The sequence below is a fragment of the Pseudorca crassidens genome, chromosome 3, assembly GCF_039906515.1.
Source record: "Pseudorca crassidens isolate mPseCra1 chromosome 3, mPseCra1.hap1, whole genome shotgun sequence".
In the NCBI taxonomy this organism is placed as follows: Eukaryota; Metazoa; Chordata; class Mammalia; order Artiodactyla; family Delphinidae; genus Pseudorca; species Pseudorca crassidens.
The window spans coordinates 26,309,925-26,337,443 of NC_090298.1; the positions used below are offsets into that span (position 1 = coordinate 26,309,925).

The 27,519-nt window shown below is 39.3% G+C and overlaps 1 protein-coding gene across 13 annotated transcripts in view; it reads right to left on the reverse strand.

Annotated features, from left to right (window-relative positions):
* Window positions 1-27,519, reverse strand: part of DROSHA (drosha ribonuclease III) — a 139,369-nt gene that overhangs the window by 41,190 nt on the left and 70,660 nt on the right. For 12 of the 13 annotated variants that reach the window (XM_067730452.1, XM_067730449.1, XM_067730448.1 and 9 more), the window contains 8 exons: window positions 21,894-22,001; window positions 20,992-21,130; window positions 20,600-20,660; window positions 14,162-14,221; window positions 12,754-12,853; window positions 8,816-8,918; window positions 6,541-6,611; window positions 141-185 (listed from right to left, as the gene is read on the reverse strand). In XM_067730452.1, the coding sequence (XP_067586553.1) occupies window positions 141-185; window positions 6,541-6,611; window positions 8,816-8,918; window positions 12,754-12,853; window positions 14,162-14,221; window positions 20,600-20,660; window positions 20,992-21,130; window positions 21,894-22,001 (687 nt within the window). The remainder of the gene's footprint in view (window positions 1-140; window positions 186-6,540; window positions 6,612-8,815; window positions 8,919-12,753; window positions 12,854-14,161; window positions 14,222-20,599; window positions 20,661-20,991; window positions 21,131-21,893; window positions 22,002-27,519) is intronic. The other variant, XM_067730444.1, reaches the window with a different exon arrangement.

The window sequence follows — 27,519 nt, forward strand, 5'->3', positions numbered from 1 at the left end:
CGGTCTGACACCCCAGCTTAAAGTCATAAAGCCACAGAAGGGAATCAAAGAATAAAAGCAGGAAGGGACAAAAGGCAGACTGAAGCATCATGAATGCCCAGAGTTATAAAGCTTACTGCAGACAGGAAGGTCACACTTACCTGGAGTGGGTGGAGAGGATAATTGAGCCAGACTTCGCGCAAGTCCTGGAAAATGGAGTGATGCCTTTAATGCTTGAGGGAGCCATTTAACACACTCTAGAGTGCTAAATAAAATGCCATTATGTGAAATACTGAACTATTTTAGATGCCGACTCCACTTATTGCAAATTTAATAGTGCTGGCAAACTATTTTTTTTTTAAGTGTATTCACCACTCAAATTGCCTGCAGTGACTCTAATTAGCCTATTAAGCTGGGGAGGAAAAGAGCCTCCCACACCCCCAAGAGTCAAAGACACCTTTCAAAACTAAGTTACCCATTTGCTTAACCTAATACACTGGATTAAGCTGCTGTTTTAATCACATTTTTTAGTTTACCATTCCCCAGAAATGTACATCAGCTGTGCCTTTTGTAATGAAAACTCATCTCAAATGGTCCTTTATTTAGGCACTAATTCATTATCGTTGAGTTGTTTTAAGATGGAGTGGAAAACACCCCATATCTAGTTCCTAAACACTTAGATTTGTAAGACCACACTTTTACTGTGGATCATTACAAATGTATACTTGAAATAAGAGAATAAATAAAAGAATAAATTCTGTGGAAAATCCTAATCCATTGAGTTAAACCCAGAGGCAGTTATAATTAGACCTTCCTGAGGATTAAAGTGTTTTTCCTTCAGTTTTAGACTCTAGGGAGCCTCCAACTGAATCTCCTTTCTGGCCTCGATGATAGGTTTTTGAGATAAATGACAAAACTTTTAAAAGACAAGTTTTTTTTTTTAATTTTTGGAGGGGGGAAGTATAGGAAAATATATTATCACTTGTGATCAGATGATGACAAAGTGAAATAAAATACCTGATATTTTTGTACAACTTGCATCTTAATAAAATACACTTAGGTTTTGTTTTTGGTGTTTTATTTTGCCAATATAAAAAACAAGCTTAAATATCAAACTGTTCTTTTAAAGCTATTTAAAGGACTTCTCTTAACCAATTCAATAACCTTTCCCTTGAATTCTCTGTAGCATAAATTATACTGAATGTCACTCCCTTCCTGCAGCTTTCTCATGTTCTCTCAATGCTTTTTCTCTTCCTGCTGTACCTGAAACGGACATTTACCAAACTTCAGCCCCTTGCCTGACCTATTCATTACCTGCTTCTCTGGAGAGCCCTGTCATTCCCATTGCTTTAACTGCTACCTCTGTTTAAATTACTTGTTCATCTCTGCTGCAGTTCTGACCTCTCACCCAAGCTACAAGTCCATAACTCTAGGTGCCTTTATGGGCATCTTTTACCTCAAACCTAAATGACCAAATCATACCTTTTTACCTTTCACCTTAAACTAGGGAGTATGGTGTTAGAAAAAGCTGCAGGATGAGGAGACAGGCTGCCTGATTTAATCCTGATTCCCCGTTGGCAAGTTACCTAACCTCCCTGAGCCAACCTTTCCTCAAGTGTAAGACAAAGATAATCACAGTACCTACTTCAGACTGTTCTCTGATGCCTCAGTGAGCAATGTACTCAAAGCATTGAACCCAGTGCTGGCACACAGAAAATGCCACTATTAATAATGATGACATCAACAATGACGACAAACAACTCTCTCTCCTGACCAACTTCAATCTCCAAAGCTCAAAACTGTCAGGGACTTCTAGATTCATCTTCCTCCTTTCTCCTATGTATTCTTTGCTCAAAAACACTGATTTCTTCTTTGATGTTTGCTGTCACCCATCTTGGTGTAATAGCTTAAAAACCTCACAACTAGCCTGTTTCAATGGCATCCATTTCCTTTATTCTACCCTGCACACTGAGATAAGGTTCTGTTGCCCCCTTGGGGTCAGAGAAAATACCCTGGAAAAGATCTCGACTGGAATCCCAGCTCTGCCTTCTATTAGCCCAAGGACCTTAGGTAAAGCCTCTACCTTCAGTTTGCTCTTCTGGAAAATGTTCATTGACTGTTGGGACATTAGATCATGCAGCATATTTTTATTGAATACCTGTTACATATTAGCTTACTAAGACGAATAAGACACTATCTCTGTCCTCAAAGGAGCCTAGTGGGGAAGAATGAAGGTAAATAAGTATAATTTAATAAACTATGACAAATTCTATAATAGTGATGTATATATACCAAGTGCCAGGAAAACTCTGCCTGGGGTGTCAGATCAAGCTTCAAAAAGGAAGTGACCTTTCAGCTGTATTCTTAAGAACACAGAACACTGAGGAATTCAGTACATCAGCAGAGGGAGGGAATCAAAAGCAGGGTACCATATATACACAAATAATAGGTCTCAAAGTACACACACACAAAAGGGTAACTCTTATAGGCAGAGCACAGAGGATTTGAAGGCAGTGAAAACGTATGACACTGTAATGGTGGCTGTATGTCATTACATATTTGTCTGAACCCACGGAATGTACACCAAGAGTGAACACTCATGTAAACTATGGACTTTGGGTGATTATGATATGTCAGTGCAGGTTCACTGATTATACCAAATTTACCTCTCTGGTCAGGGATGCTGATAGTGGAGGAGGCTGTGCATGTGTGGGCCAGGGAATATATGGGAAATTTCAGTACCTTCCTCTCAATTTTGCTGTAAACCTAAAAAAAATTTTTTCACAACACTGTAAAGCAAAAAATAAAATAAAATAAACACTTATTTGTTAATAAATTATAACAGACTCAAAAAAAATTAAAATTAAAAAAAGGTAATTCCTAGAATGGCACAAAGAGGGAGTGAAAAGAAAGGAGACCGAAAAAATAGGTGGGAGTCAGATTATGAGAACTATTAAATGCTATGGTGTGTAATACAGACTTTGGCAGGCAATAAAGAAACCAAAGATTTTAAGCCACAAAGACCATAATCAAATCTGTGCATTAAAAAGAAGACAACACTAAACACAGCATGAATGATGGACTAGAGCAGCAGGGAAGGACAACGGGTTAATTATGGCAGGTGAGAGACGAGGAGGACAAACGTTAAAGCAGCAGTACGGGGCTTCCCTGGTGGCGCAGTGGTTGAGAGTCCGCCTGCCAATGCAGGGGACGAGGGTTCATGCCCCGGTCCAGGAAGATTCCACATGCTGCGGAGCGGCTAGGCCCGTGAGCCATGGCCGCTGAGCCTGTGCGTCCGGAGCCTGTGCTCCGCAACGGGAGAGGCCACAACAGTGAGAGGCCCACATACCGCAAAAAAAAAAAAACAAAAAAAAAGCTGCAGTACAGCCAAGAATAAAGCCACTCAGGAGATACGAGGGACCGAACTGACAGGGGTTTGCAACTGAATGGAGATGAGGAGAAAAAAGCTTAAGGACAAAAGAATACCCTAAGGTTTCTGGTTTAGATCATAAAATTAAAGAAGGAGAAATATGTTTGGGGGCTAAGGCATTGAATTCAAATACTAAACCTGTAGAAATTAGGTGTCTGTGGAACACCCAGGTGAAGCTGCCCAGAGGCAATTTGAAAAGACACTTTTTCCAATTTCTGGAGCTCCAGAGAAAGGCCTGGGTCAGAGAAATTGGGACAGATATGCACAGACAAAAAGAGGTGTGTATGGCGGGGGAGTGGGAGACTAGGAAAGATTACATAGTAATTGCTCCCTATGTTTCTAAGAGGGTCATTGGATGGTCAAATGGAAACAGTGGCTCTGAATGTACTGGGTAAGCCGGGAAGGGTCACACAGACCTGAAAACACAGAATTGGCAAAATCATCCTTGGGCTGAAAGAGTAAAAAGTAGTTCAGGCTGAGAAAGAAAAATAGCCCTTCTGTTAACAGGGCTGATAGGACGACGCACATAAAGCCAGCTTCCAAGTTAACAGGAAACAGCATTTCCCTCAAGGTCTTACAGCATCTGTAAAACCCTGAACGACCCCCTGGTTTGAGAAACAACTGCTCTCCCACCAGTGTTGCTCTCTGACCTGCTCTGCTATGTCTTAGCCCCGAAATAAAGATTGCCAGGGACACTCAATAGCTAAACTGCCCCTTGGCTCCTGACAGCACCCAATCCCAAATTAATCCCCTGCTGCTGCTGCTGTTTTTTTTTTTTTTTTTTTTTGTGGTACGCGGGCCTCTCACTGTTGTGGCCTCTCCCGTTGCGGAGCACAGGCTCCGGACGCGCAGGTCCAGCGGCCATGGCACATGGCCCCAGCCGCTCTGCAGCATGTGGGATCTTCCCGGACCGGGGCACGAACCCGCGTCCCCTGCATCGGCAGGCAGACTCTCAACCACTGCGCCACCAGGGAAGCCCCCACTGCTTCTTCTAACCCGGCCTCAGACATGGCAACCAAACAAGAACTGATCCCTGCTTTCCTGGCCCCTCGGAACCGGTCAGCACCAGCCCAGGCCTCAGAAAGGAGGGTGCCCTCCCTGTTATGAGCATGCCCCCTGCCCCCTCCCCCAGCCCCATGCGTGGAGTCAGTAAACCTACAGCTTGTCTCTGGCTGTCTTTGGCTGACTGGACTTTCACAGAACCATTACTCAAGAAAAAGTACGATGGTTCGCCAAAATCTCTCACATACTACAACTAAGAGATGTAAACCAGTATGGAGATGTCAGATGAGTTAGACTGTCCAAGTGTGTGCACTTGAAAACGCTGAAGTGGGAAGACCATATATTACTAAGCACTGTTCAATTTCACAAAAGACACACTAAAATGACTAAAACAAATTCTGACTGTCAGCCATCCCATTGGTAAGATGATGTTCAGACTCTGCTTTTTCATTTAGTCATTTATCCATTTCATTCCTTTAACAAATATTTATTAAACTCTGCACATGCCAGCATTGTACTTGGTACTGGAAATAAAAGATAAGCCTGCTAAGTAGACAAGTGGGAGAGAAGCAGTTTAAAGAGAGAAAAGAATCCAAACAAAACTGATGCAGTTAAGACTACCAGGTATAAAGCTGCATATAATTCAGGAAAACGGGAACACAGAGTGGATGGGGGATGCAGGTAAGATGGGAGGACAGGGGCAGGAGTAGGTGGAGGATAGGTTCAAGGGGTGAGGGGGCACACAGAGGCAAGGCTGGAGGAGCAAACAAAGTAAAGAGGTTGCTGAAACTGCCAACAAAAGATAAAGGCCAGAACAAAGTTATTTTAAGTTTTGAGAAAAAGACTTAAAATACATCTGCTACAGATACAAATCGAGATGCACACTTGTTTATAGGTTGTAGGACAAAATGGGGGACATGGAACACCTGCAGATAATGCTCCCACCGGGAGGAAATTCACACGTATAAAATCACCACCTATCTCTATAAAAACAGGTAAAAGAAGATCAAATCCTCAGATATGAGCATCATCCAGGCCCCATTTTTCAAAACTATTGATTCTTTTTTTTTTTTAAACTATCCTAGGAATACAGTAATAACATCTGACAGCCACTTACATTGAAGGTTTCACAAAGGCTTAAAACCCTGGCTTCCTATGTTCTTTACTGCTCCATGAGGGCTATTTCATTCAATTATAATGACATTTCAATAGGGAATACAGAGTTGCCTCTCCCTTTAAATGTTAAATTGACTTGTTTGGGTACAAAAAGCAGCCAGTATGCTCTATTACATGCAGGATTAAAAAGGTAGCCCTGGCAATATTAATGGCTTAATACTTTAGTAACAACAGGAATTATTTTAGAATCTATCATTTCTTCTTGAGCTATAATTTGCTTTAAAAAAAAAAAAGTACTTCCATATTCTTTATTCATAGCCCTATCAGAAACTCCCTATGAACTGACTTTCTAAAATAAATATACATTTATCTAGTCTACATAACTTACATAAAAACAAATCATAAACAGAAAAGCCAAAAGTCTATAGCTTCAACTAAGCCTGCATGGGGTAGGTACCCAATGATTATAAAATATAAAATCATAATTAATTTCAAGCTACTTCAAAATAAAGCAAAGTCCTACCTTATTTGTATTCATATTTAACTTAAAAGTGACCTGAGGAAAGATGGGGTTTCAGGTAGAAGCCAAACTAGTGTAAATGTCCACAGAACTTTCCCATCTGTGACAGAGTTGAATAAGTTTTTTTTTTTTTTTTTTTTTTTTTTTGCGGTACGCGGACCTCTTACTGTTGTGGCCTCTCCCATTGCGGAACACAGGCTCCGGACGCGCAGGCCCAGCGGCCATGGCTCACAGGCCCAGCCGCTCTGCGACATGTGGGATCTTCCCGGACCGGGGCACGAACCCGTGTCCCCTGCATCAGCAGGCGGACTCTCAACCACTGCACCACCAGGGAAGCCCTAAGCTATTTCTGAAGTGCTTGAAATCTACCATCTATGGTAGATTTGGGGTTTTTGTTTCTCTTACACGCTCTTTAAAATACAAAGACTAATTGATATAAAATCTTCTGTAATGATATATAACTGAGAAAAATCAAATGAATCGAGATAAATACCGGATCATTAAAGAGTAAGCGTCCAAATAACTGTTTGGCTTCCTCCAGGCTTCCCTCCAAGTAAACAGCTCCTAGATAAAAGGAAGAGAATGCCAAAAGGAAGGCTGCATTAATATTCAGAGAAAATTACATATCTCCATAAAAAAGCAAAAGGGCAAGCCAAAACCCACTCACAGAAAAATTTGACAAGATCAGAAGCAATTGTTTTTTTTGTTTTGTTTTGTTTTTGCGGTACGCGGGCCTCTCACTGTTGCGGCCTCTCCCATTGCGGAGCACAGGCTCCGGACGCGCAGGCTCAGCGGCCATGGCTCTCAGGCCCAGCCACTCCGCAGCATGTGGGATCTTCCCGGACCGGGGCATGAACCCATGTCCCTTGCATCGGCAGGCAAACTCCAAACCACTGCGCCACCAGGGAAGCCCAGAAGCAATTGTTTTAAAGGTAGCATTTTCCCTCTTTTAGCTATGCTTTGTGTTATAAGTTAGACTGAAATACGAAATTCAATTTACTAAAACATAAACCTTATTTTGTAAGAAAAAGAGGCCAACTATGAACTATCATGAAGGATATGGGTATGAACCATTAGTGACTAAGGGAACTATGCACAAATACTTAACTTTATGAAAATGTTATGTTTTATTTTCTATATTTATAGTTTATATTTCAGACCATAGATAAAATTTGAGCTCAGATCAATTAAGGCTTCTGCAAATAAAAATCAGGATAACCTTTACCTTTAATTAGAAATAATTATTAAAAATTTTTTGAAATAACTAAGCACTGTACACATGTTTACCATTCATCATAACCAGTAAGTACTATAGTAACATCTTAACTGGGTACCAAATAACTGGAGTAGGCTAGTTCTTAAAATCATATTTTTTACATCTGTCTTCAGAAAGGCTATTTTCCACATAAAATATTCAGATACTTAGTCACCAGGGCTTTTGATGACTAAATACATTTATTATTTATCAATAGTTATAGTAATAATGATAATAATAACAATAATAATGATGATGATGATGACAGTAGTAGTAGTAGTAGGGGTTTGTGGGGGTCACTCATGCCCTAGGCCCTGTACAAAGCATTTTCACATTCTTATCTTCACCTTCAAGGGCACCTTAGTAAGAGGGTATTAGAAAAGATTTACAGGACTGGGGCCCATAGTAGGTGATTTTGGGGAGGGTTAAAGGAAATGGAACTTTGCTCTGGATTTGATGCAACCAGGATCAGATACTAAGATCGTTACAACTCTGTGAGGTAAGTGATACTATCTCCATGTCATAGATGGGGAAACTGAGCCTCAAAGAGATTCAATAACTTGGCAAAGATACAGAGCCAATAAATGATACAAAAGGGAACTGAATCATGTGTGCCAGGCTATGGGGTCAACTGTAACATTAACTGTCAAAAGTATTATGTCTACAGAGCACAGTCACTCCACGTGACAAACCCTCTGAAAATAGACATATTTGTGCAAAACAGACATACCTGTGAAAAGACTGTGGATAATTATTAAACATTCTCTTGCTACCATCATCAGCATGGAACTACAATGGGAAGCTTTTATATTCATTTTCAAAGAAAGAGGGCAAAATTGATAAGGAAGTACAAAGCCCTTTGAAAAATGCACTCAATCGTTTACCTTAAAAAATCAAGGAATTGTCAATCTACTGAAACGTTTCATTGTAAAGCATACTTGCAATCACCAGCTAATTAACTCGTCATAATTTTCCTGTACAAACAGCTAATTATATTCTAGTTACAGTAAAAAAGAAACTGAGGAAGTAAAAAGCCTGAGTGAGGAAGTAAAGTGTCTGCATCAGTCTTGCTTCAAGTGAATAAACGATAGTTATAGAGACTCAAGCCCTGGGATTTTAAATATGTGGTGTCTTCAAGATGTTTAAATCAGAAAATCCTATGAATAGTTTAAAATGTGATCAAAAACAGTATTAGGGCCTCACCAGCAACTGATTTATGTATGTGATCCTGAATCAAATCTGGCAAGTAATCCATCCCCATATTAATTCACTGCACTTCAGTTCAGTATATACTAAGCATGTACATGACATGGTACAAGGATTTCAAGAAAAGAAAGCATGACTGCTGCTCTGGAGGAACTACAATAACTATAGTATAAGGAGGTGGGTATTATACTGGGGACCTCACATGCTTTGGGAACAAGTAATTTTGTCCCAAGTCTCCACACTGAATTTTATGTGCCCTCCAGACATTGTAGACATGCAGGAAATTAGACTATAAGTGAGAAATTACCTATTAATGCTTCAAAACAATTAGCCATGGCATGTCGAAGGTCTGATTCTCTACAAAGGTCAGGTCCATGAGCATAAAGCATAAATCGATCCAGTTCAAGTTTCTACAAAATTCAAAATGACAGAAAGTAAGAAAAAAATCGACAAAATCGTATTGTAACTGTAATAACTCAGCATCTCCTAGGGGTATGGTTACAATTTAATTGGCCTTATGTGAAAATTTAGTCACCCTTCCCTACGAGTCCTTACATATGGCTTAGCACTGACAAACCTCGACTTTTCCCCAAACAAGCTTCTATGAACTCTGATGGTTCAATTTGGTTCAGAACTGATCAGATCTGAGCTGTCCAATTCCAGGTTCAGAAAAAGGACTAGCTTAAGCTGGAATAAGACTCTGTTTCAAGACCATACCCTTGGGTTCATCCAATACGTCTAGGGAGATACAAACCCAACCCAAAGTTAACCTCTAGGATTCCAGAGTTATGTGGTACTGATGGTGTTTGTACCATATGAAGAGATTTTTATGTGGTAGAGTAAATGGGGACCCTCAGAAGACTTCAAAATGTCTTATATCTCTAAATCTTTTTTTTTATTTGACAAGGATTTGGGGAGCCATATAGCTTTGCACTTACGTCTGCTTTTTGAGGTTTCCACACTTATCCTTCTAAAGTCTCAGTGAGATCTAAGCAATGGGTTGGAACTATCTTAAGGGCTCTGGGAATATGGTTTATAATGAATTATATTTTCTTTTTTTATTGGGCCTCAGACAAGTTTAGAGACAAATGTATGGCCCAGTTCTAGAAATTGTTTAGGACTTAATGAATATATCTGTGCACACTAACTTTACTTCCGCCTTCATTTACTGTCTTACCCATATTTTCTCTTTGAGTTCAGTAGCTACTTATTTCTTATCCTATTGTATTACAATGTACAAATCAAGTCCTTTTAGAACTAGACACAGTATGGTTTTTTATAAAACTCCTGAGATTGAATAAATGGAAATCATAATTCATGCCATAAAAGGAGAAAGATACAGACATTGCATAAGCATGCAATAAATCTGTTTCTATTACCATGTAATTCAGTTCAATAAATACTTACTAAGCAATAACATGCCGCGTAATATGGAACAAGTCGCAAGTCAATGAACAACCGAGGACAATATGAATCTCATCAGCTCTCAGATAAAAGAGACTCAGATTTTGTATGTCTTGATATGTACGTTAAAAATACCCATATCTGTTTACATTGGAAAAAGGGACAATAAAAATGGGACATATATGCTATCAGTATTTTGTATTCCTAGGAATTCATGAGTGTATTATAAACTCAAATGAGAGTTTTGACTACCACAAATGCAACAGCAGAAACCACCTCTTTTTAAAAAATTGATCCCCAAGTGCAAGAGTTTATAGTAGAATATGTAAATTTCACTTGTTTCACAACTTCACTGGGAAAATCCAATTGTTTGCTATCTCTGGAGCCGTGCTTGAGAGTAGAGTGCAAGCCATATTTTATATTATAAACAACTATTCTGGAATGCTATGAATTTTCCAACTTCTCATAATACCTCCTCTATATCCTTATTTTTTCATGAAGGCATTAGTGGAAATTTTAAAAAGGAGAGTGGTGCTCCACTGTGCATGTGTTAAAATGTCTGGAGCGCTGACCTAGAGCTTTCATTACCTTCATTACCTTCTCAGAGTCAGCAATACTCCTCCACCAAGTCCCTCCTTCCAAATGGTTAAGAACCACTGGTCTAGACAGAAGAAGGGTAAGACCACCACTGCCTACTGCTGGAGGAGATGGGTGTTGAGTGCTATGGGAATGTCAGGGTTTGGGGTAGAGGAAGATCACACAGAAATCCCTGAAGGGAGAAACTGGCCACCCCCATCATAACTCATGGCTTTGTACAGCACCCACTGTGTTATGTAACAGCATCCATGTTCATACTATGGTAATTTCCCACACTTTGTAAATATCCTCCCTACAATTGTTTGAAAAACAATTATGCAATTCTATTATATCTGAAACTGAAAAGAAAACAATGGCGAGGTGGGGGGAGCGTGCTGACAATCTACTTATTAAAGGTATTTCCAATGGACACTTACATGAACTATCAGGAAGCATCTTGACAATTAAATCAACTAAACATTGAAGCAGTTTTATATAGATTGTGGAATTTCATTCACTGTAAGGCTAAAACCAAGTTAGCATACCTGTTGCCTATAGTTTTTCCTGAAGGCATCACTGTCTATATTCTCAAATGCCACTGAAGCTAGGTCAAAGCCTACCAACATAGCTATGATGAGGATGTTATATATGATAAAGCAATGCACTCTTGCTAACACGAAAACTGTGGGATAAAAGTAACCACATTTTAGATGTAATTAATACCTTGGCAAGATCAAATTAAGAAGTCAGGGACTTCCCTGGTGGTCCAGTGGTAAAGAATCTGCCTTCCAATGCAGGGGACGCGGGTTCAATCCCTGGTCGGGGAACTAAGATCCCACGTGCCTCAGGGCAACTAAGCCTGTGTGCCATAACTACTGAGCTAGCACGCCTCAATGAAAGAGCCTGCGTGCTGCAAACTACAGAGCCCAACGTGCCCTGGAGCCCACGCGCCACAACTAGGGAGAGAAAATCCGTGCACCACAACAAAGAGCTCGCACGCTGCAACGAAGACCCCGAGTGCCACAACTAAGACCTGATGCAGCCGGAATAAAATAAATAAATAAAATAAATAAATGTTTTAAAAAAAATCAGTCATAAAACTAGAATGGGTTTTATCTAGTCTTTTTTACCAGATTTCAACATTTATATCAAAATGAAGAAAAATAAAACTACTTAAGGCAAAAATCAAGGAAAATTCACAAAAGCTTTTCTAATGGATCACTACTGTTTGGGAATTTAACAGCCACCGTTCCCCTTACTACTGACTAAACCCACAGGCCTATAAAATATAATGATTTATAAATGTAATTTATAAGCGGCAGCAGCAATAAAAACAACTAACTCCTACTAGTTTATTCATATGTTTATGTGATTACTATGAACAGGCATTGCACCAAGCACTTTACAAGTGGAATCATTAAAACTCAAATGATAATCTCATTTAATTCTCACAACCACCCTGTGGAGTAGATGCTAATGCCATCTCCATTCTATAGATGAGAAAGCAGAGGCTTGGCAAAGAGAATAACAATTTGTCCATGGTCCCCCTGTGGGTATTCTGACGGCCCAGGCAAGTGCCCATGTCCTATCCGTTATGATTTATGATAAGACAGTGCAAGAAACTAACACAACATTGTAAAGCAACTATACACCAATAAAAATTAATTTAAAAAAAAGACACTGTACAGAGACAGGAAGATCGAATGAGATAATGTAAGAAACATGCCTACCATGAATCTATATCAAGAAAAGTTTCTGCTAGTCACTCAGCTAAGTCAACGTGGCTAGCTGAACAGCCTAAAACCTAAATCTTAATTAATAGGATTTGTGATTTGGGGGGAATTCTCAAAGATCTGTAAAGCATCCCCTGTGGATACAAATGGCCTGGAGTATTCTATTCAAAGCTATAATTCTGCTTGTTAAAGTAAATTAAAAACAATTATAATACAGAAATATTACACAAAGGGAAAATACGAAATGTTTCATTTCTTTTACTCTGTTCTCATGTTCCTTTCCCCAAATGTTTAACTCTGTACACGCACACCTGTCAAATTTTTCCTCTTCTCTTATCAAGTTACCTCACTGTGGAGTTCACTGGCTGCTGGTGAAACTCACTAAGGTAACAGAACTAATAAGGCTGAATCCTTAAAACCCAAACAAAAAAGTCCTTCCTCGTCTATAAAATATTAAACCCTTAATGCACCCTAAAGGGTTACTTATTCAAATGCAAAATTATGCATGGACTGCTTCAGATACCTGACGTACCTTTGCTAGCATGGCAAGGTGCTGGTTCTGAACGATGGCAGTCCGATAGGTTGCTAATCCTCCCTCTTCTAGACTAGGAAACAAATAGTACAAATGGACACTGCCAAAAAAAAAAGAAGCATATAAGTAAACATGTATCACAATATTCTGTCTGTGGTTCTGAGTCCAAAAAACAGGCCTGACACATAACATCTGGGCAATACATACCAGCTGAAGTGAACTAAACTGTAGGGTCTTTGAAAGTTAAACAGTATGCACGGTATATCTGAATGTGCTAAAACTCAAACACCACCATTCACTCATACGTTCACATTGACTTCTGTAAAAAGATTTCTCTGAAATATGATAACAACAAAGACCTGAACAAACATTCATACACTGCTGAGAGCAAACCTATCCAATACATGAAAATTGAGCCTGGAAACAGAGGGCTTTGCTTGGGTTGGGTTATGAGGGCCCCTGAAGAGGAGCCTGGGAGCTCTGAGCAGGGCAGCTGTGTGGCACGTTCTTCACAAGTACAGACAGGGACAGGAACAGGAACACGAGTGGCACACAGAACCGGCGCTGTTGATCAGGAAAGTAAGGGAATTAGGAAGAAGGCTGATGGAAGACCCGTTCAGACCATGACACTAACTGCGCTCCCCTAACTCTCACACTGGTGTCTCAGACCCACTGTTGATCGGGGCAGCTGAGCTTGTCTAGTCCTACTGTGTCCAGTGAGAACAAGCTTAGAAAACAGCACCTTTGCCTCATTATGTCCTTCCGGGAAAAGAAATGACCTAAAGAGAATAAAAATAGCTCAAGACAGTTCCAAGAGAAACATGTGTTATCTCCCTTTAAAAGGGAAATTTTATGAGTAATGAAAAAACAAAATGTACTTTCCTACCCCTACCTCCAAATTAAGGACCCTAAAATATTTCTGCAGAGAAAACATACAGAAACACGTACACACACACACACACACACACACACACACACACACACACACACCCCAAAATCTAGTTATTAAAATTCTTGTAAACTTTACTTCCCTTGAGTTCAGGAAGAGTGAGAAAGGGATCAAAGACAAATCCTAGAAAATGAAATGACATTTTAAAATATCATCCCTTTCGCTACAAATTGAATAGAAGCTCTGAAGCATCTAGACCGAGACAAGCTGATCTCTTCTGGCTGTAGCAACTTGAACATAAACTTGACAGGACACAGACAGTAGCCTTTCATCCTGTAATCTTGCTCATTAGAGCATCAGTGAGTGCAAGAGCCACAGACATGTAGCTTTTAAGCTCTACAGAGGAGACCAAAAACATGGTGTTTCAAGGCCTTATTTGGCTAATTACAAAGAAGGTATGTATTAAGTATGTTACCTATAAAATGCAATTGTTGGGGAATGGCAGAAAAGCCTACTTACCTGGTCAGAAATTCAACAACAGCATCACCCAGGAACTCCAACCGTTCGTTGTGATTAATCCTACAGAATTAAAAAGATCACTTAAAATAGCACACATTTATATTTCCTCCCTCTCTTCTCAAAGAAAAGGATACGGAGGGTTAGCTCCTTTAGTAATCAAAGCACCCTACCTTATTCCTCATAATCAAGAACACTGACGGCCATCGTAGCTGGAGGTACAGGGGCTGCCTGGTGGGAAGGGGAGGGAGTGTCCCCTCATACTACGTGTCTCAGGCTTCCCACCCTGGTGCTTCCTTCCCCCTGGGAGTCAGATTTAAAGCAAGGAGACATCACCCTAACAATTGGGACTCTTTCCACACCACTATCAGGTGGACGAGAGAAAGGAGAATGCATTCTTCGAGAGAGTTAGGACACTGAAAAATCAGCTTTGGTACAATGTTCTAGCTTCCCATGGTCCAAACTCCGAATTCGAAATTTAACCTTGCATCTAAAGTCCTTCAAAATAGGCCTAACCTATCTTTTCAGTCTCACTGTCCACTGCTATCCTCTCCCACCTATGCACAGGGTCCTGTTCCAAAACTGCCTGGTCCTCTCTGAAAAGGGCATCCCCTAAAATACTCAGTGCCTCTGTTCAGGCCAAGCTCCTTGCCGCCCTGGAGGCTTCTGCTCTCCCCTGTGCACTGAGACACATTGAAAACCTACCCATCTCTCAAGGTCTAGCAAAATGTGAGCTCCAGATGAATCCCTGCCTGAGTCCCTCATCAAAATTAATACTCTCCCCCTCAGTGCAGAGATTGCATTTTATTTATATCTTAATTACATGATGAATGTGCTTCTCACAGGCTGTTTCTCATGTTGGAGTACAAGGCTGAACCGAATGCCTAATCCTTCAGAGACCTTCTCTGTGGTAACATTTCACTGTAATGTGCATGAGTTAAATATAACTATACAACTGAGATTTACGTGGTTAAATAGTGACACTTTAAAAAATTATGGGCTGCATATTCACTTGAGATGATGCCATCCTAAAAGTTATTTTGTAGTTTTTGATAGGCAGACAGATTTTTATTTATTAATTTTAAGTCTTCATGTCTTTTTGTAAACGCTAGCTGATCCCAAATCAGATTAAGAGAGTAACCAGCCATTTAAACTTTTGATGGCTCTGACCGTGACTTTTCCTAATGCCCCCATTTCCCTACTTCTAGTCAACGAGTAAATAACCCAGAATAAAAGTAATGTCATGAATGGCATTCTTTCCTTTAAGACTTATTTACTGAGCCCCTGCTTTGTGAAAGGCATTAGTTGGAAAAGGAAAAGAATTTGAAAAAAGAAAAAAGAGAGTAGGACAAAAGATCTTCAAAATGCTCACAGTTAAAAAAAAAAAAAATCAGACTATGACACAATTGTAATACCTGGGAGAACCAGAACATGCACAATAAAACAAATGCCAGCAGGATCTGGGCAGGATGTCACAGGGTACACAGGGCATTCCACAGGCACAATTACTGCTGGCATTCAGGGAAGGGAGAGGGTACGTCTGGCAGCACATCAAGTCCCTCAGTCTTACTGGTGTGCAGACAGCCACAGGGAAGAGAGTGACGTGCCTGGATCACTGGGTGCTGAGACTGCCAGGTGGGGAAGTTCAGACTTATTCAGTAGGTGACGAGACGTCACAGAAAGCTTTCAAGCAGGTTACAGCTAAGATCTAGAGAGGAGGCTCCAGAAATAGCAAGATGAAGCCTGGAGAGGCAGCCTGAAGGGAGACCTGGCAGAAGGTGGCACTAATTGCACTGCAGGATGGGCAGGAGCGAGGAGTGGTACCCAGAGGGGCTGGGGGAAGAATTCCACCAAGCTCCCCTACCTGCCTTGTTCCTCCACCTTCAGTGCCAGACGCAGATTCCCCAAACAACCTACTAGCTCGTTGGCTCTCTCTTTCCTTTCTCTAGTCTGAAATTCTGAGCAAGCTTGCTTGGGAGGAGATATAATCACTGACATTTGAAATTGGATAGTGTTCGTTTCAAAGATATACTTATACTTCCAAGAAGCAGAGACTACTGCATCCCACTTTGTAAGAGCAAACTAAGAAACAAACAGGACCAAACGTAAGGTAGATAGCTAGTGGGAAGCAGCTGCATAGCACAGGGAGATCAGCTCGGTGCTTTGTGACCGCCTGGAGGGGTGGGATAGGGAGGTTGGGAGGGAGGGAGATGCAAGAGGGAAGAGATATGGGAACATATGTATATGTATAACTGATTCGCTTTGTTATAAAGCAGAAACTAACACACCATTGTAAAGCAATTATACTCCAATAAAGATGTAAAAAAAAAAGAAACAAACAGGGAAGAGGGCAAGTCGTTTCAAGTGATTGCAATTATTCTGGTGCACAGTGCATAACTGACCTATAATCCGTGAACAACCACCAGAGCTCTCCTTAGCCCCCAGTCTGCTGTGTATGTTCTGTTTCTGACCTTCACTGAAGCACTTAGCAGGGTCTTCCTTATATGAAGTTACTTATGTTTACGGCACTTTTACCCCACCCCAGGCAGTCACACCTCCTGGCGAGTGGGGGCTTTGTCTTACTTGCCTCTGGATCCCTGTAAAATATCCACGAACTGCCTCAAGCTCAAAAGGCACTGGATAAATGTCTGTTGGACTACATTCGCCTGAGTTTCTTCAGTATGGCTCCCAGGGCTGTACTGACACAGCTGGGGCTACCGGACAGCCGCAGCCAAGCAGCAGCCGGCCCGGCCACCGAGGCTGGGAGGATCTTTCTGAACAGAAACTTGGGGTCGACTCTGCATCAGCCGAAAGATCAGACCTACTGCAAGAGGCTCTCAGCACAAGCAGCAGAGGCCAGGGCAGAAGTCAAAGGACAAGAGAGAGCGTCTGCGTATTCTCTATCAATGGTATCATTTTCAAAATGGTAAATTCAGAAAGAACACAGTTTCTCAGCTATAGTTCCCTTGGCCACAGTAAGAAAACATAAACCATGAGGTTTAAACTATGCTACCAAAAGACATAATTTACATACCAATAACTGTGGTTGGGTAGATGAGACAAAGATCACTTAAATCTGTGCTTTCATCGTTGAAAAGGACGTGTCTATTGTGTGTGCGGCCTTGCTAAAGGGGCTGCAGGGGACCAAGGGTTTCACTTATTAAAATACAGAACCGGTCATCGGGAGAATCCACAGTATAGCAAGGTAAAATGAAACCATGGCCACGCTATCCCTCAGGGTGTGATTAAGGGCTCCTCTAATTAGACAGTCCTTTTCTGATCTTACACCCTCACAGAACACAGTAGTGTGGCATGTGATCATCTTCAAACTGGAATTTTAAAGTTCTGTCCTGCCTTTCTTTTTACCTCTTGATTGAAGAGGAAAGACAGTTTGGTTTATGATAACCTCAAAAGACAGCAACGTCAAGGCAAGTCTATTTGAAAAGAAAAGTGATATATGAAGAAAAAGGTAGAAAAGGAAGCTACACTAGCTCAGCTGGGCACCTACCTCACTGTGGAGGCCAGTTACCAGCTGCAGCAGTGTCTCAACTCTGTCACTTCCAACCCTGCTCTACCTACCTTTCATCCATCTAAGTCTGGATCCCAAGAGGGACAAACCTGGCTATTCAACTCTTCAATGCCCCGTTTTAAAAAGCAAGCCGCCCTCAAGCAACCTCCTCTACTGGCTTTCAAAATAGAACCTGCTGTGCTTCACACACAGAGATAAGCCTCCTGAGAGCAACATCAGAGCCCCATCAGCATTTGGCATTTACTTCCATTCAGTTTTCCAGGGTGTTAATGAGTTTGTATAGACGCAGCCTACTTCCTTCCCAGGTTCCTCAGGGGTTCCAGGCCACAAAGTGAGAATATTCATATATTACGGTATCACTTAAAATCAAGAAATAAAATACGGAAAGCTAACATATAAAACTTTCCAACCCATTACATGAGGCCAGTATTATCCTAATAGTGAAACCAGACTAAAACGTCACAGGAAAGGAAAACTACAGACCAAAAATCCTCAACAGCATACTAGCAAACTAAATTCTAACTAAACATAGCATATAAAAAGGATTATATACCATGATCAAGTGTGATGTATCCCAGGAAGGCAAGGTTGGTTTAACACCCCAAAATCAATTAATGTAATACACCATGTGGATAAAATAAATGAAAAAAACACATGATCATCTTAATAGATGCAGAAAAAGCATTTGACAAAGTTCAACACACTCTCATGACAAAAACATTCAGCAAATTAGGAATAAAAGGGAACTTCCTCAATCTGATAAAAGGCACCTATGAGATAACATCATACACAATGGTAAAAAAATGTTTTCCATTTAAGATTAGGAAGAAGGTAAGGATCCTCTCTCACCACTTCTATTTGATATTGTACTGGAGACTCCAGCTAGGGCAACTAGGTTAAGAAAATGAAATGAAAGGCATCCAGACTGGAAAGGAAATAGTAAAAATATCTCTATTTATAAGTGAAATGATCATCTATATAGAAAATCTTAAGGAATTCACTAAAAAACTACTGGAGCTAACAAATGAGCTCATCAAGGTTGCAAGATACAAGATCAATAATCAAAAATCAATTGTATTTCTATATGCTTGCAATGAACAATCCAAAAATAAAGATTAAGAAAATAATTTCATTTATAATAACATCGAAAAGAATACTTATGAATAAATTTAACAAAAGATATACAAAATGTATACTCTGAAAACTAAAAAGCATTACTAAGAAATTAAAGACAACAAAGAAAAAATAAAGACATCTAATGTTCAGGGAACAGAAGACAATATTAAGCAGAAGACTTAATATTAAGATGGTAAGCATTCACAAATTGATCCACAAACTCAACACAATCCCTATCAAAACCCCAGCTGGCTTCTTTGCAAAAGTTCTTAAGGTAACTAAAAAATTCATGTGGAAATGTAACAGGTCTAGAATAGCCGAAATAGTCTTGAAAAAAAGAAAGTTAGAGAAGAGATCTTGCATTTCTAGATTTCAAAACTTATTACAAAGCTACAGTAATCAAGACAGTGTGGTACTGGCTTAAGGACAGACATAAAAATCAATGGAATGAACTAAGAATCCAAAAATAAACCCTCAAATATACTGTCAAGGGTGATTTCAACCCATATGATTTAGTGGGGAAAGATCAGCCTTTTCAAGAAATGGTGCTGGGACAACTGCATATCCACAAGCAAAAGAATGCAGCTGGACCTCTATGTCATACCATATATAAGAATTAACTCAGAACAGAACAGATCTAAATGTCAGAGGAAAAAACCCATAAAGCTCTTAGAAGAAACAGATGTAAGTCTTCATGACTTTAGACTAGGCAATGGTTTCTTAGACATGACACCAAAAGCAGAAGCAACAAAAGCAACAAAATTTATCTATTATGTGGAATTCATCAAAACTTTTGTGCTTCACTAAGAGAGTGAAAAGATGATCCATAGAACGAGAAAAGATTTTTACAAATCACATACCTGATAAGGGACTTGTATCTAGAATACATTAAAAAATGATTGTAACTCAACAACAAAAAGTACCCTGATTAAAAATGGGAAAAGGATCTGGATATTTTTCCAGAGAAGATACACAAATGGCCCATAAGCACATGAAAAGATGCTCAACATCAGTAGCCATCAGGGAAATATGACAAAATCACAATGAGATACTATTTCATATCCACTAGGAAGCGCAGGTTCAAAAAGACAGATCATAACAAGTGTTGGGAAAGATGTGAAGAAATCAGAACCTTCACATATATTGCTGCTGGGAAAATAAAATGGTGCAGCCACTTTGGAAACAGTCTGGCAGTTCCTTAAAGGAAAGGTGAAACAGAGTTACCATATCATCCAGAAATTCCACTCCTAGGTATATACCCAAGAAAAATCAAAACATATGTCCATACAAAAACCTGTATACGAATATTCATAGCAACAGCATTCATAATAACCAAAAAGTAAAAACAACAAATGACCATCAGTTGGTGACTAGATAAATAAAACATGGTATACCTATACCATGGAATATTATTTGGCAATAAAAAGAAACACTGACATATACTGTAACATGGATAAATCTTTTAAACATAATGTAAAGTAAAATAAACCAGTCACAAAGGACCACATATTGTATGACACCATTTATACAAAATGTTCAGAATAGGTAAATCCATAAATATTGAACATGGATTAAAAGAAGACTGGTGGATGTCCAGGGCTGGGCAGGCTGAGGGAAATGGGGAGTATGGGGTTTCTTTTCGGGATGATGAAAATGCTCTAAAATTAGACAGTGATCATGGTTGCACCATTTTGTGAATAAACCAAAAACCACTGAATTGTACACTTTAAATGGGGGAATTGTATGGTATGTGAATTATATCTCAACAAAGTTTATTATTAAAAAATCTACTTTACCTTGAGGGAGTTGGGTCATCTTGGCCAAGGCGTGACATAATATTTATTAAGGTGTTAATTCCTATTAAAAAAAAAAATCACAACTAAATACTGTTAGAAGAATTCTGGGACCATCATATGACATGTAGAAAGAAAATTATCTATCTCACCCCACTCTGACTAGCAAGTCTGATCAACTTAGTTACTTAAAACACTTGATGGGAGAAAGGAAATTTTCTCACAAATTCATTTACTCTTATCATAATGCTCTGCTCAAAGTGAATGTTATTACATATGGGTCAGGAAACACTAAAGAAAGAGAGAATGAATCAGTCACCAGGGAACCGGATGGTGGGGATTTAATTTACAACAGGAGACACAGAACAAAACAGGGGAGTGGAATCCAAACATACCTTTTTTCCGCATGTGCATGTGATGAACTTTTCTATCTCCATATTTGGGTTGCCGAATTCCACAGTTAGACAAAGAATTCCTGGCATGATCAGGATTCATTCCAAAATTTAAGTGATGACTTGGGTGGGTCATTGCCAGCTAAAATTTCGGTGAAATAAGTTCAGTCTTAAAAACTCAGCATAAAAACAAAAACAAAAACAAATTCAGCATAGAAGCACCATCTTTATATCACCTCAAATGAAACAGGAAAGAGATCTGTTTATCTAGTCAAATTTTAATCCCCGATCTTTCCATCCTATTTCCTCCAGTGTCACATTTCCAAAGCTTTGGTGCAAGCTCTTCTAAACAAACCTAAAAAACCACATCTTTCAGAGAGGAATTAGAATATGCAGCACCTGGAAAGAAGAGCCATAAAGGAGGAAAAGCTGAAAGAAGTGGTCAGGTTTGACAGGCAAATTTTAGCTTTAGTCTCTCTTTTTTTTTTTTTTTTTTTTGCGGTACGCGGGCCTCTCACTGTTGTGGCCTCTCCCATTGAGGAGCACAGGCTCCGGACGCGCAGGCTCAGCGGCCATGGCTCACGGGCCCAGCCGCTCTGCAGCATGTGGGATCCTCCCGGACCGGGGCATGAACCCGTGTCCCCTGCACTGGCAGGCGGACTCTCAACCACTGCGCTACCAGGGAAGCCCTAATCTATTTCTTTAGGGACAGCATCAAAAAGAAAAAAAAAAGAAGTGAGAAAAAGGGTTTGAAAGTGGCAATAAGAGTAGAGTAATGGAGAGAGCTTTGTTTCTAAACATCCTCATCATCTCCCAGAAGAGACTCTCAGTGCTCCATTTGTAACCTGCAAGATGAATTACTCCTATCTTGTTATTATATAAATGTACAGGAGAGTAATTCTTACCTGTAACAGACAACGATCTTGGAAAGTATATCCTATCAACTTGTCCAGATGCATTAGGCACTGGTGGTATCGAATATGATGGGTCAAAACAGGCAGCATCATTGCATGCTAGGAAAAAGCATATTTCAATATGTTTAACTCTATAAAAACTTATTAAAAACACTTCATTTATTTTACAACAAACAAGAACCATTTTTACAACCTAAATTCCATCTCACAAAGTCTTGAAACAGTTTACTGGCTACATGGCATCCTGGCATATCCTCTGTGAGGGGTGGTGGACTATAGCTGTTAAAGATACGGTCTCTAGAACCAGAATGCCTGGGTCCAAATCCTGCTCTGTCACTCATTCATCATGGGACTCAGGGCAAATTATCTAACCTCTCTGTTTCGGTTTCCTCACCTGTAAAATGAAGACAATCAGTGTAGCTACTTTCAAGTACAGTTAAAAGGATTAAATGAGCAAATACAAAAAGCTGCTTAGAACAAGGCCTATTGGCCCTCATTGAAGTAGGAATAGCCATGGTTCATCAGTATCCAGCAGGGTAACCTTAAGGAAGTCATAAGAATTTCTGTGCCTCCTTGTCTATCTTTAATTCTAAGGGAATGGATTAGGACTCACAAATTCTGAAACTTTGTCAGTGTCCAGACACTTCTGAGAATCTAAGGAAAATGAATCTTTCCCCAGAAAAGTGCCTATGTGCAAACATGCAAAAATTGTATGGAATTTTAATGAGTTCACAGATCTCTAAAGCCCATCACTATCCTCTGGGTAAGAATTTCTCAGGCAGATGATCTCGAAAGGCCATTCTAGGTTTAACACTCAATCTAACACTATAAGGACAACTTTTTATAAAACCACCGATACAGTTAAATCACCTGAGGATATAGAACTTTTATTTTTATTTCACTTTTCATTTGCCTATAGATTCCTTATTGGGAGATTTCATGGAAAGCATATCTTTTTCTTTCTTTCTTTCTTTCTTTTTTTAATAATGTTTGCCTAGAACTCAAGAGAATGAAGGAGTCATTCTTATTCATCAGAACCTGGAGGATGGGCACAGCCCATCACAGAATGACTGACATGTGCTTTATATCATTTTAGTCTTTGAAGTATTTTAAGCTGGCATTATTTAAAAATACATGATAATGGATTTGCTTGAAACTATAGAAATCAGTTTCCTGTATTAACTTATATAGAAAGATTAGTTCTCCAAAAAAGGATCTCTAATCAACAGAAAGTCTTTCTTTCCAGTTCAATTCAATAAATACATATTAAGCACCTCCATAGGTAAGGCTTATATTAGTTGTGGAAGAGAAAAAAGATGAAGACACTCTTTTTGCTCCCAAGGTATAATATAGTTTTCCAGGCATTTCAATTGCAGGGGCCTCAAGGGTATTGATGCTAAGCACACAAGGAGGATGGGTCATGAAGACTATGCAGTGTAACTATCTTTCTGAAGTATGAATTCAAACTGGTGTTTTAATACCTCCAGGAAGAGATAAGTCATTACCTGTTAAGAAAACAACACTACCTTTAGAGTACTCTGATTATTAGAAAATTATCATTAGTCCAAATCTGTCTCTTTGGAGGTTTACCCCTTTGAACTTAGGTCTACCCCTGGAAAAGAACAAAACCTTTACTTATGTGAAACAGCTGTGAGTCCCTTCGCCACTTCCTCTAAACTTGCTCCAAACAGAGCCAGTTTCTCTACCCAGGTATGTTTCTTGTGACCACCATGGAAAGGTATATATGACCCATGTCCATCTTGTATCCCTGACAAACAAGTCTCAAGGTTATCTACGAGGCTCCAGCTCAGTTTTTTAAATTATCAATTTTTGAAATGTTAAAATACACACAATCACTAAGCATCTCCTCCCCACTCCATTCATGCCTAGAAACTGCTTTCATTTTTAAAAGCTCCTTTGGAAGACGGTAAGAAAATGGCAGTGCACAGTTTTTAAATCTATTCAAGTTCTCCACTAAAAATGAGCAACCAGTATAGCAAAATAGACCTGTGAACAATAAATACATAAAAACTAGATGACAAGGTATCCCCACGAGTGCCAAAATAAGTGTGGGTGAGGACAAAGACCTGTGTGTGGTCTCAGCATCTGAGAGAGAAAAAACACAGGGACAACAGCAGGGCTTCTGATGACCCCAAGAATGGAAGAGCCCCCAAATTAACATATATTCAATGGAATTGTGGCCCAAACTGGAGAGGGCTCTACAGAATCCAATTCACTGGATGAGTATGAGGACAGTCTAACACTGTGGGAGAAACCTGGGCCCTAAAAATGCTCAAAATTAAAAACTCAAGTTCCCTTCCAGGGTAAAGCCCCATGGTGTAAAGAAAGTGCTAGGAGTAAAAGCCACATTTAGCAGGAGAGAAACAATAAAAGGCAAAAGAAAGAGAATGTCCAGATAAAAGTAGAGGAATAAAACAGACGCAGCAGATGTCAGATATGATGAGCACCCACCCCCCATTTTTTAAATCACTTTTCAAAAACAACAGAAGGAGAGGCTCTAGAGCCATGAGAACTATTCTGGCTTACATTTCCTCCTAAAAGTACAGGAAAATAGGGACTTCCTTGGTGGTCCAGTGGTAAAGAATCTGCCTTCCAATGCAGGGGATGCAGGTTTGATTCCTGGTCAGGGAACTAAGATCCCACATGTCATGGGGCAACTAAGCCCACATGCCACAACTACTGAGCCCGCGTGCCTCAACTAGAGAGCCTGCGTGCCACAAACTTCAGAGCCCACGCCACAACTAGAGAGAAAACCTGCACACTGCAAATAGAGAGAAGCCCGCGCACCACAAAGAGTGAGAAGCCCATGTGCCGCAACAAAGAGCCCGCACGCTGCAACGAAGATCCCTCATGCTGCAATGAAGACCCAACGCAGCCAAAAAAAATTGTAAATAAAAATAAATAAATATTTTTTAAAAGAGCACAGGAAAATACTTCACTTATTTAACAAGATTTAACCTAAAGAGCAATGGAAAAGAATCATGATTAAATCACACTCAAGGATTTTATAAGAAAATAGATGAAAGGAATAGAACAAGATACCTCTGATAATAAAATGCCAGAAAAACATGCCAATAAAACCAATGAAAGCTGTAACCTATTATTTCAAAACAAACTAAATTAAGAAAACAATAACATTTATAAGGAAAACTATTAATAAATACTATATTAATTCAGAAATGAGATGACTGGAGGAAAGGAAGATCTGAAAAGAAGTGACAAAACTCAGAAAAAAGACATAGAAGGAAATAATGATTTCAAGAATATAGACTAAACAGAAGGAACACAACAGCATATTAACCAATGACTACTGCCTTTGAGAAATAAAAGATGGAAAAAAGAAAAACTTTTAGAAAAAATAAAAAAATCAGAAAAAATGAAGGATTTAAGAGAAAATGATAGATATGGAAAATAAGCAAAGAAGATACAAGATGCATATAATAGCAGTCCTTATAAAAAAAAAAAGAGATACATGTAAAAGTATGAGATTAGATCACTCCCTAACACCATACACAAAAATAAGCTCAAAATGGATTAAAGACCTAAATGTAAGGCCAGAAACTATCAAACTCTTAGAGGAAAACATAGGCAGAACACTCTATGACATAAATCACAGCAAGATCCTTTCTGACCCACCTCCTAGAGTAATGGAAATAAAAACAAAAATAAACAAATGGGACCTAATGAAACTTCAAAGCTTTTGCACAGCAAAGGAAACCATAAACAAGACCAAAAGACAACCCTCAGAATGGGAGAAAATATTTGCAAATGAAGCAACTGACAAAGGATTAATCTCCAAAATTTACAAGCAGCTCATGCAGCTCAATAACAAAAAAACAAACAACCCAATCAAATAATGGGCAGAAGACCTAAATAGACATTTCTCCAAAGAAGATATACAGACTGCCAACAAACACATGAAAGAATGCTCAACATCATTAATCATTAGAGAAATGCAAATCAAAACTACAATGAGATATCATCTCACACCAGTCAGAATGGCCATCATCAAAAAATCCAGAAACAATAAATGCTGGAGAGGGTGTGGAGAAAAGGGAACAACACTCTTGCACTGCTGGTGGGAATGTGAATTGGTTCAGCCACTATGGAGAACAGTATGGAGGTTCCTTAAAAAACTACAAATAGAACTATCATATGACCCAGCAATCCCACTACTGGGCATATACCCTGAGAAAACCAAAATTCAAAAAGAGTCATGTACCAAAATGTTCATTGCAGCTCTATTTACAATAGCCTGGAGATGGAAACAACCTAAGTGCCCATCATCGGATGAATGGATAAAGAAGATGTGGCACATATATACAATGGAATGTTACTCAGCCATAAAAAGAAACGAAATTGAGCTATTTGTAATGAGGTGGATAGACCTAGAGTCTGTCATACAGAGTGAAGTAAGTCAGAAAGAAAAAGACAAATACCGTATGCTAACACACATATATGGAATTTAAGGAAAAAAAAATGTCATGGAGAACCTAGGGGTAAGACAGGAATAAAGACACAGACCTACTGGAGAACGGACTTGAGGATATGGGGAGGGGGAAGGGTGAGCTGTGACAGGGCGAGAGAGAGTCATGGACATATACACACTAACAAACGTAAGGTAGATAGCTAGTGGGAAGCAGCTGCATGGCACAGGGATATCGGCTCGGTGCTTGGTGACCGCCTGGAGGGGTGGGATAGGGAGGGTGGGAGGGAGGGAGACGCAAGAGGGAAGAGATATGGGAACATGTATATGTATAACTGATTCACTTTATTATAAAGCAGAAACTAACACACCATTGTAAAGCAATTATACCCCAATAAAGATGTTAAAAAAAAAAAAGAAATCAAAACAATAGAATAATGAAATCAGTAATTCAAGAAAACTTTCCTGAGATGAAAGACAATGTGAAAGTATATATTGAAAGGGCACACAGCATATCTGAAAAAAATTAACCAAAAGAGCTGAGACATATTCTAGTAAAACTACTGTTAGTTTTTAAAGAAAAAAAAAAATCTTTGGACACTGAGACAAAAGGACCTAAGCTGTTCAAACCCCTGTTGTTCAAGGGCCAGCTGTAGCAGATAGTAGTTATTTTCATTAACAGACAGCGGGATACACACACATAGAAAGAGAGGGAGAGGAGGGAGAAATTTAATTATACAATAAAGGTAAACATTAGAACAAAAATATAATCTTTCCTAAATACAAAAAGAGATATGGAAAGAAAAAAAAAAGGCAAATAAAATAGACCTCGTAAGTGACCACAAAACTTCAAAACAGTTTGACAGAGCGGAGGTCACGTATATCAAGAGAGTGTGTGTGTGTGTGTCTATTTGCTTATATTAAAATGGGAAAAATTAAATCATTTCTAAAAGATGGTTACCTTTGGGGTGGGGGGGAAAGTGGCAAGAACAAGGTGGAAGCAACAGAGATAGAAATTAGATTTTTGAAAAACATAATTGCATTTGTAAATCTGAGTTTGGAATCATGGTAAATATACTACATAATTATAAGACAATATGTAATTTTTAAAAGGAACCTTTAAAATCAAAAGTAAAATAAAATAAATGAATCTGTGTATCCAGTTTGTGG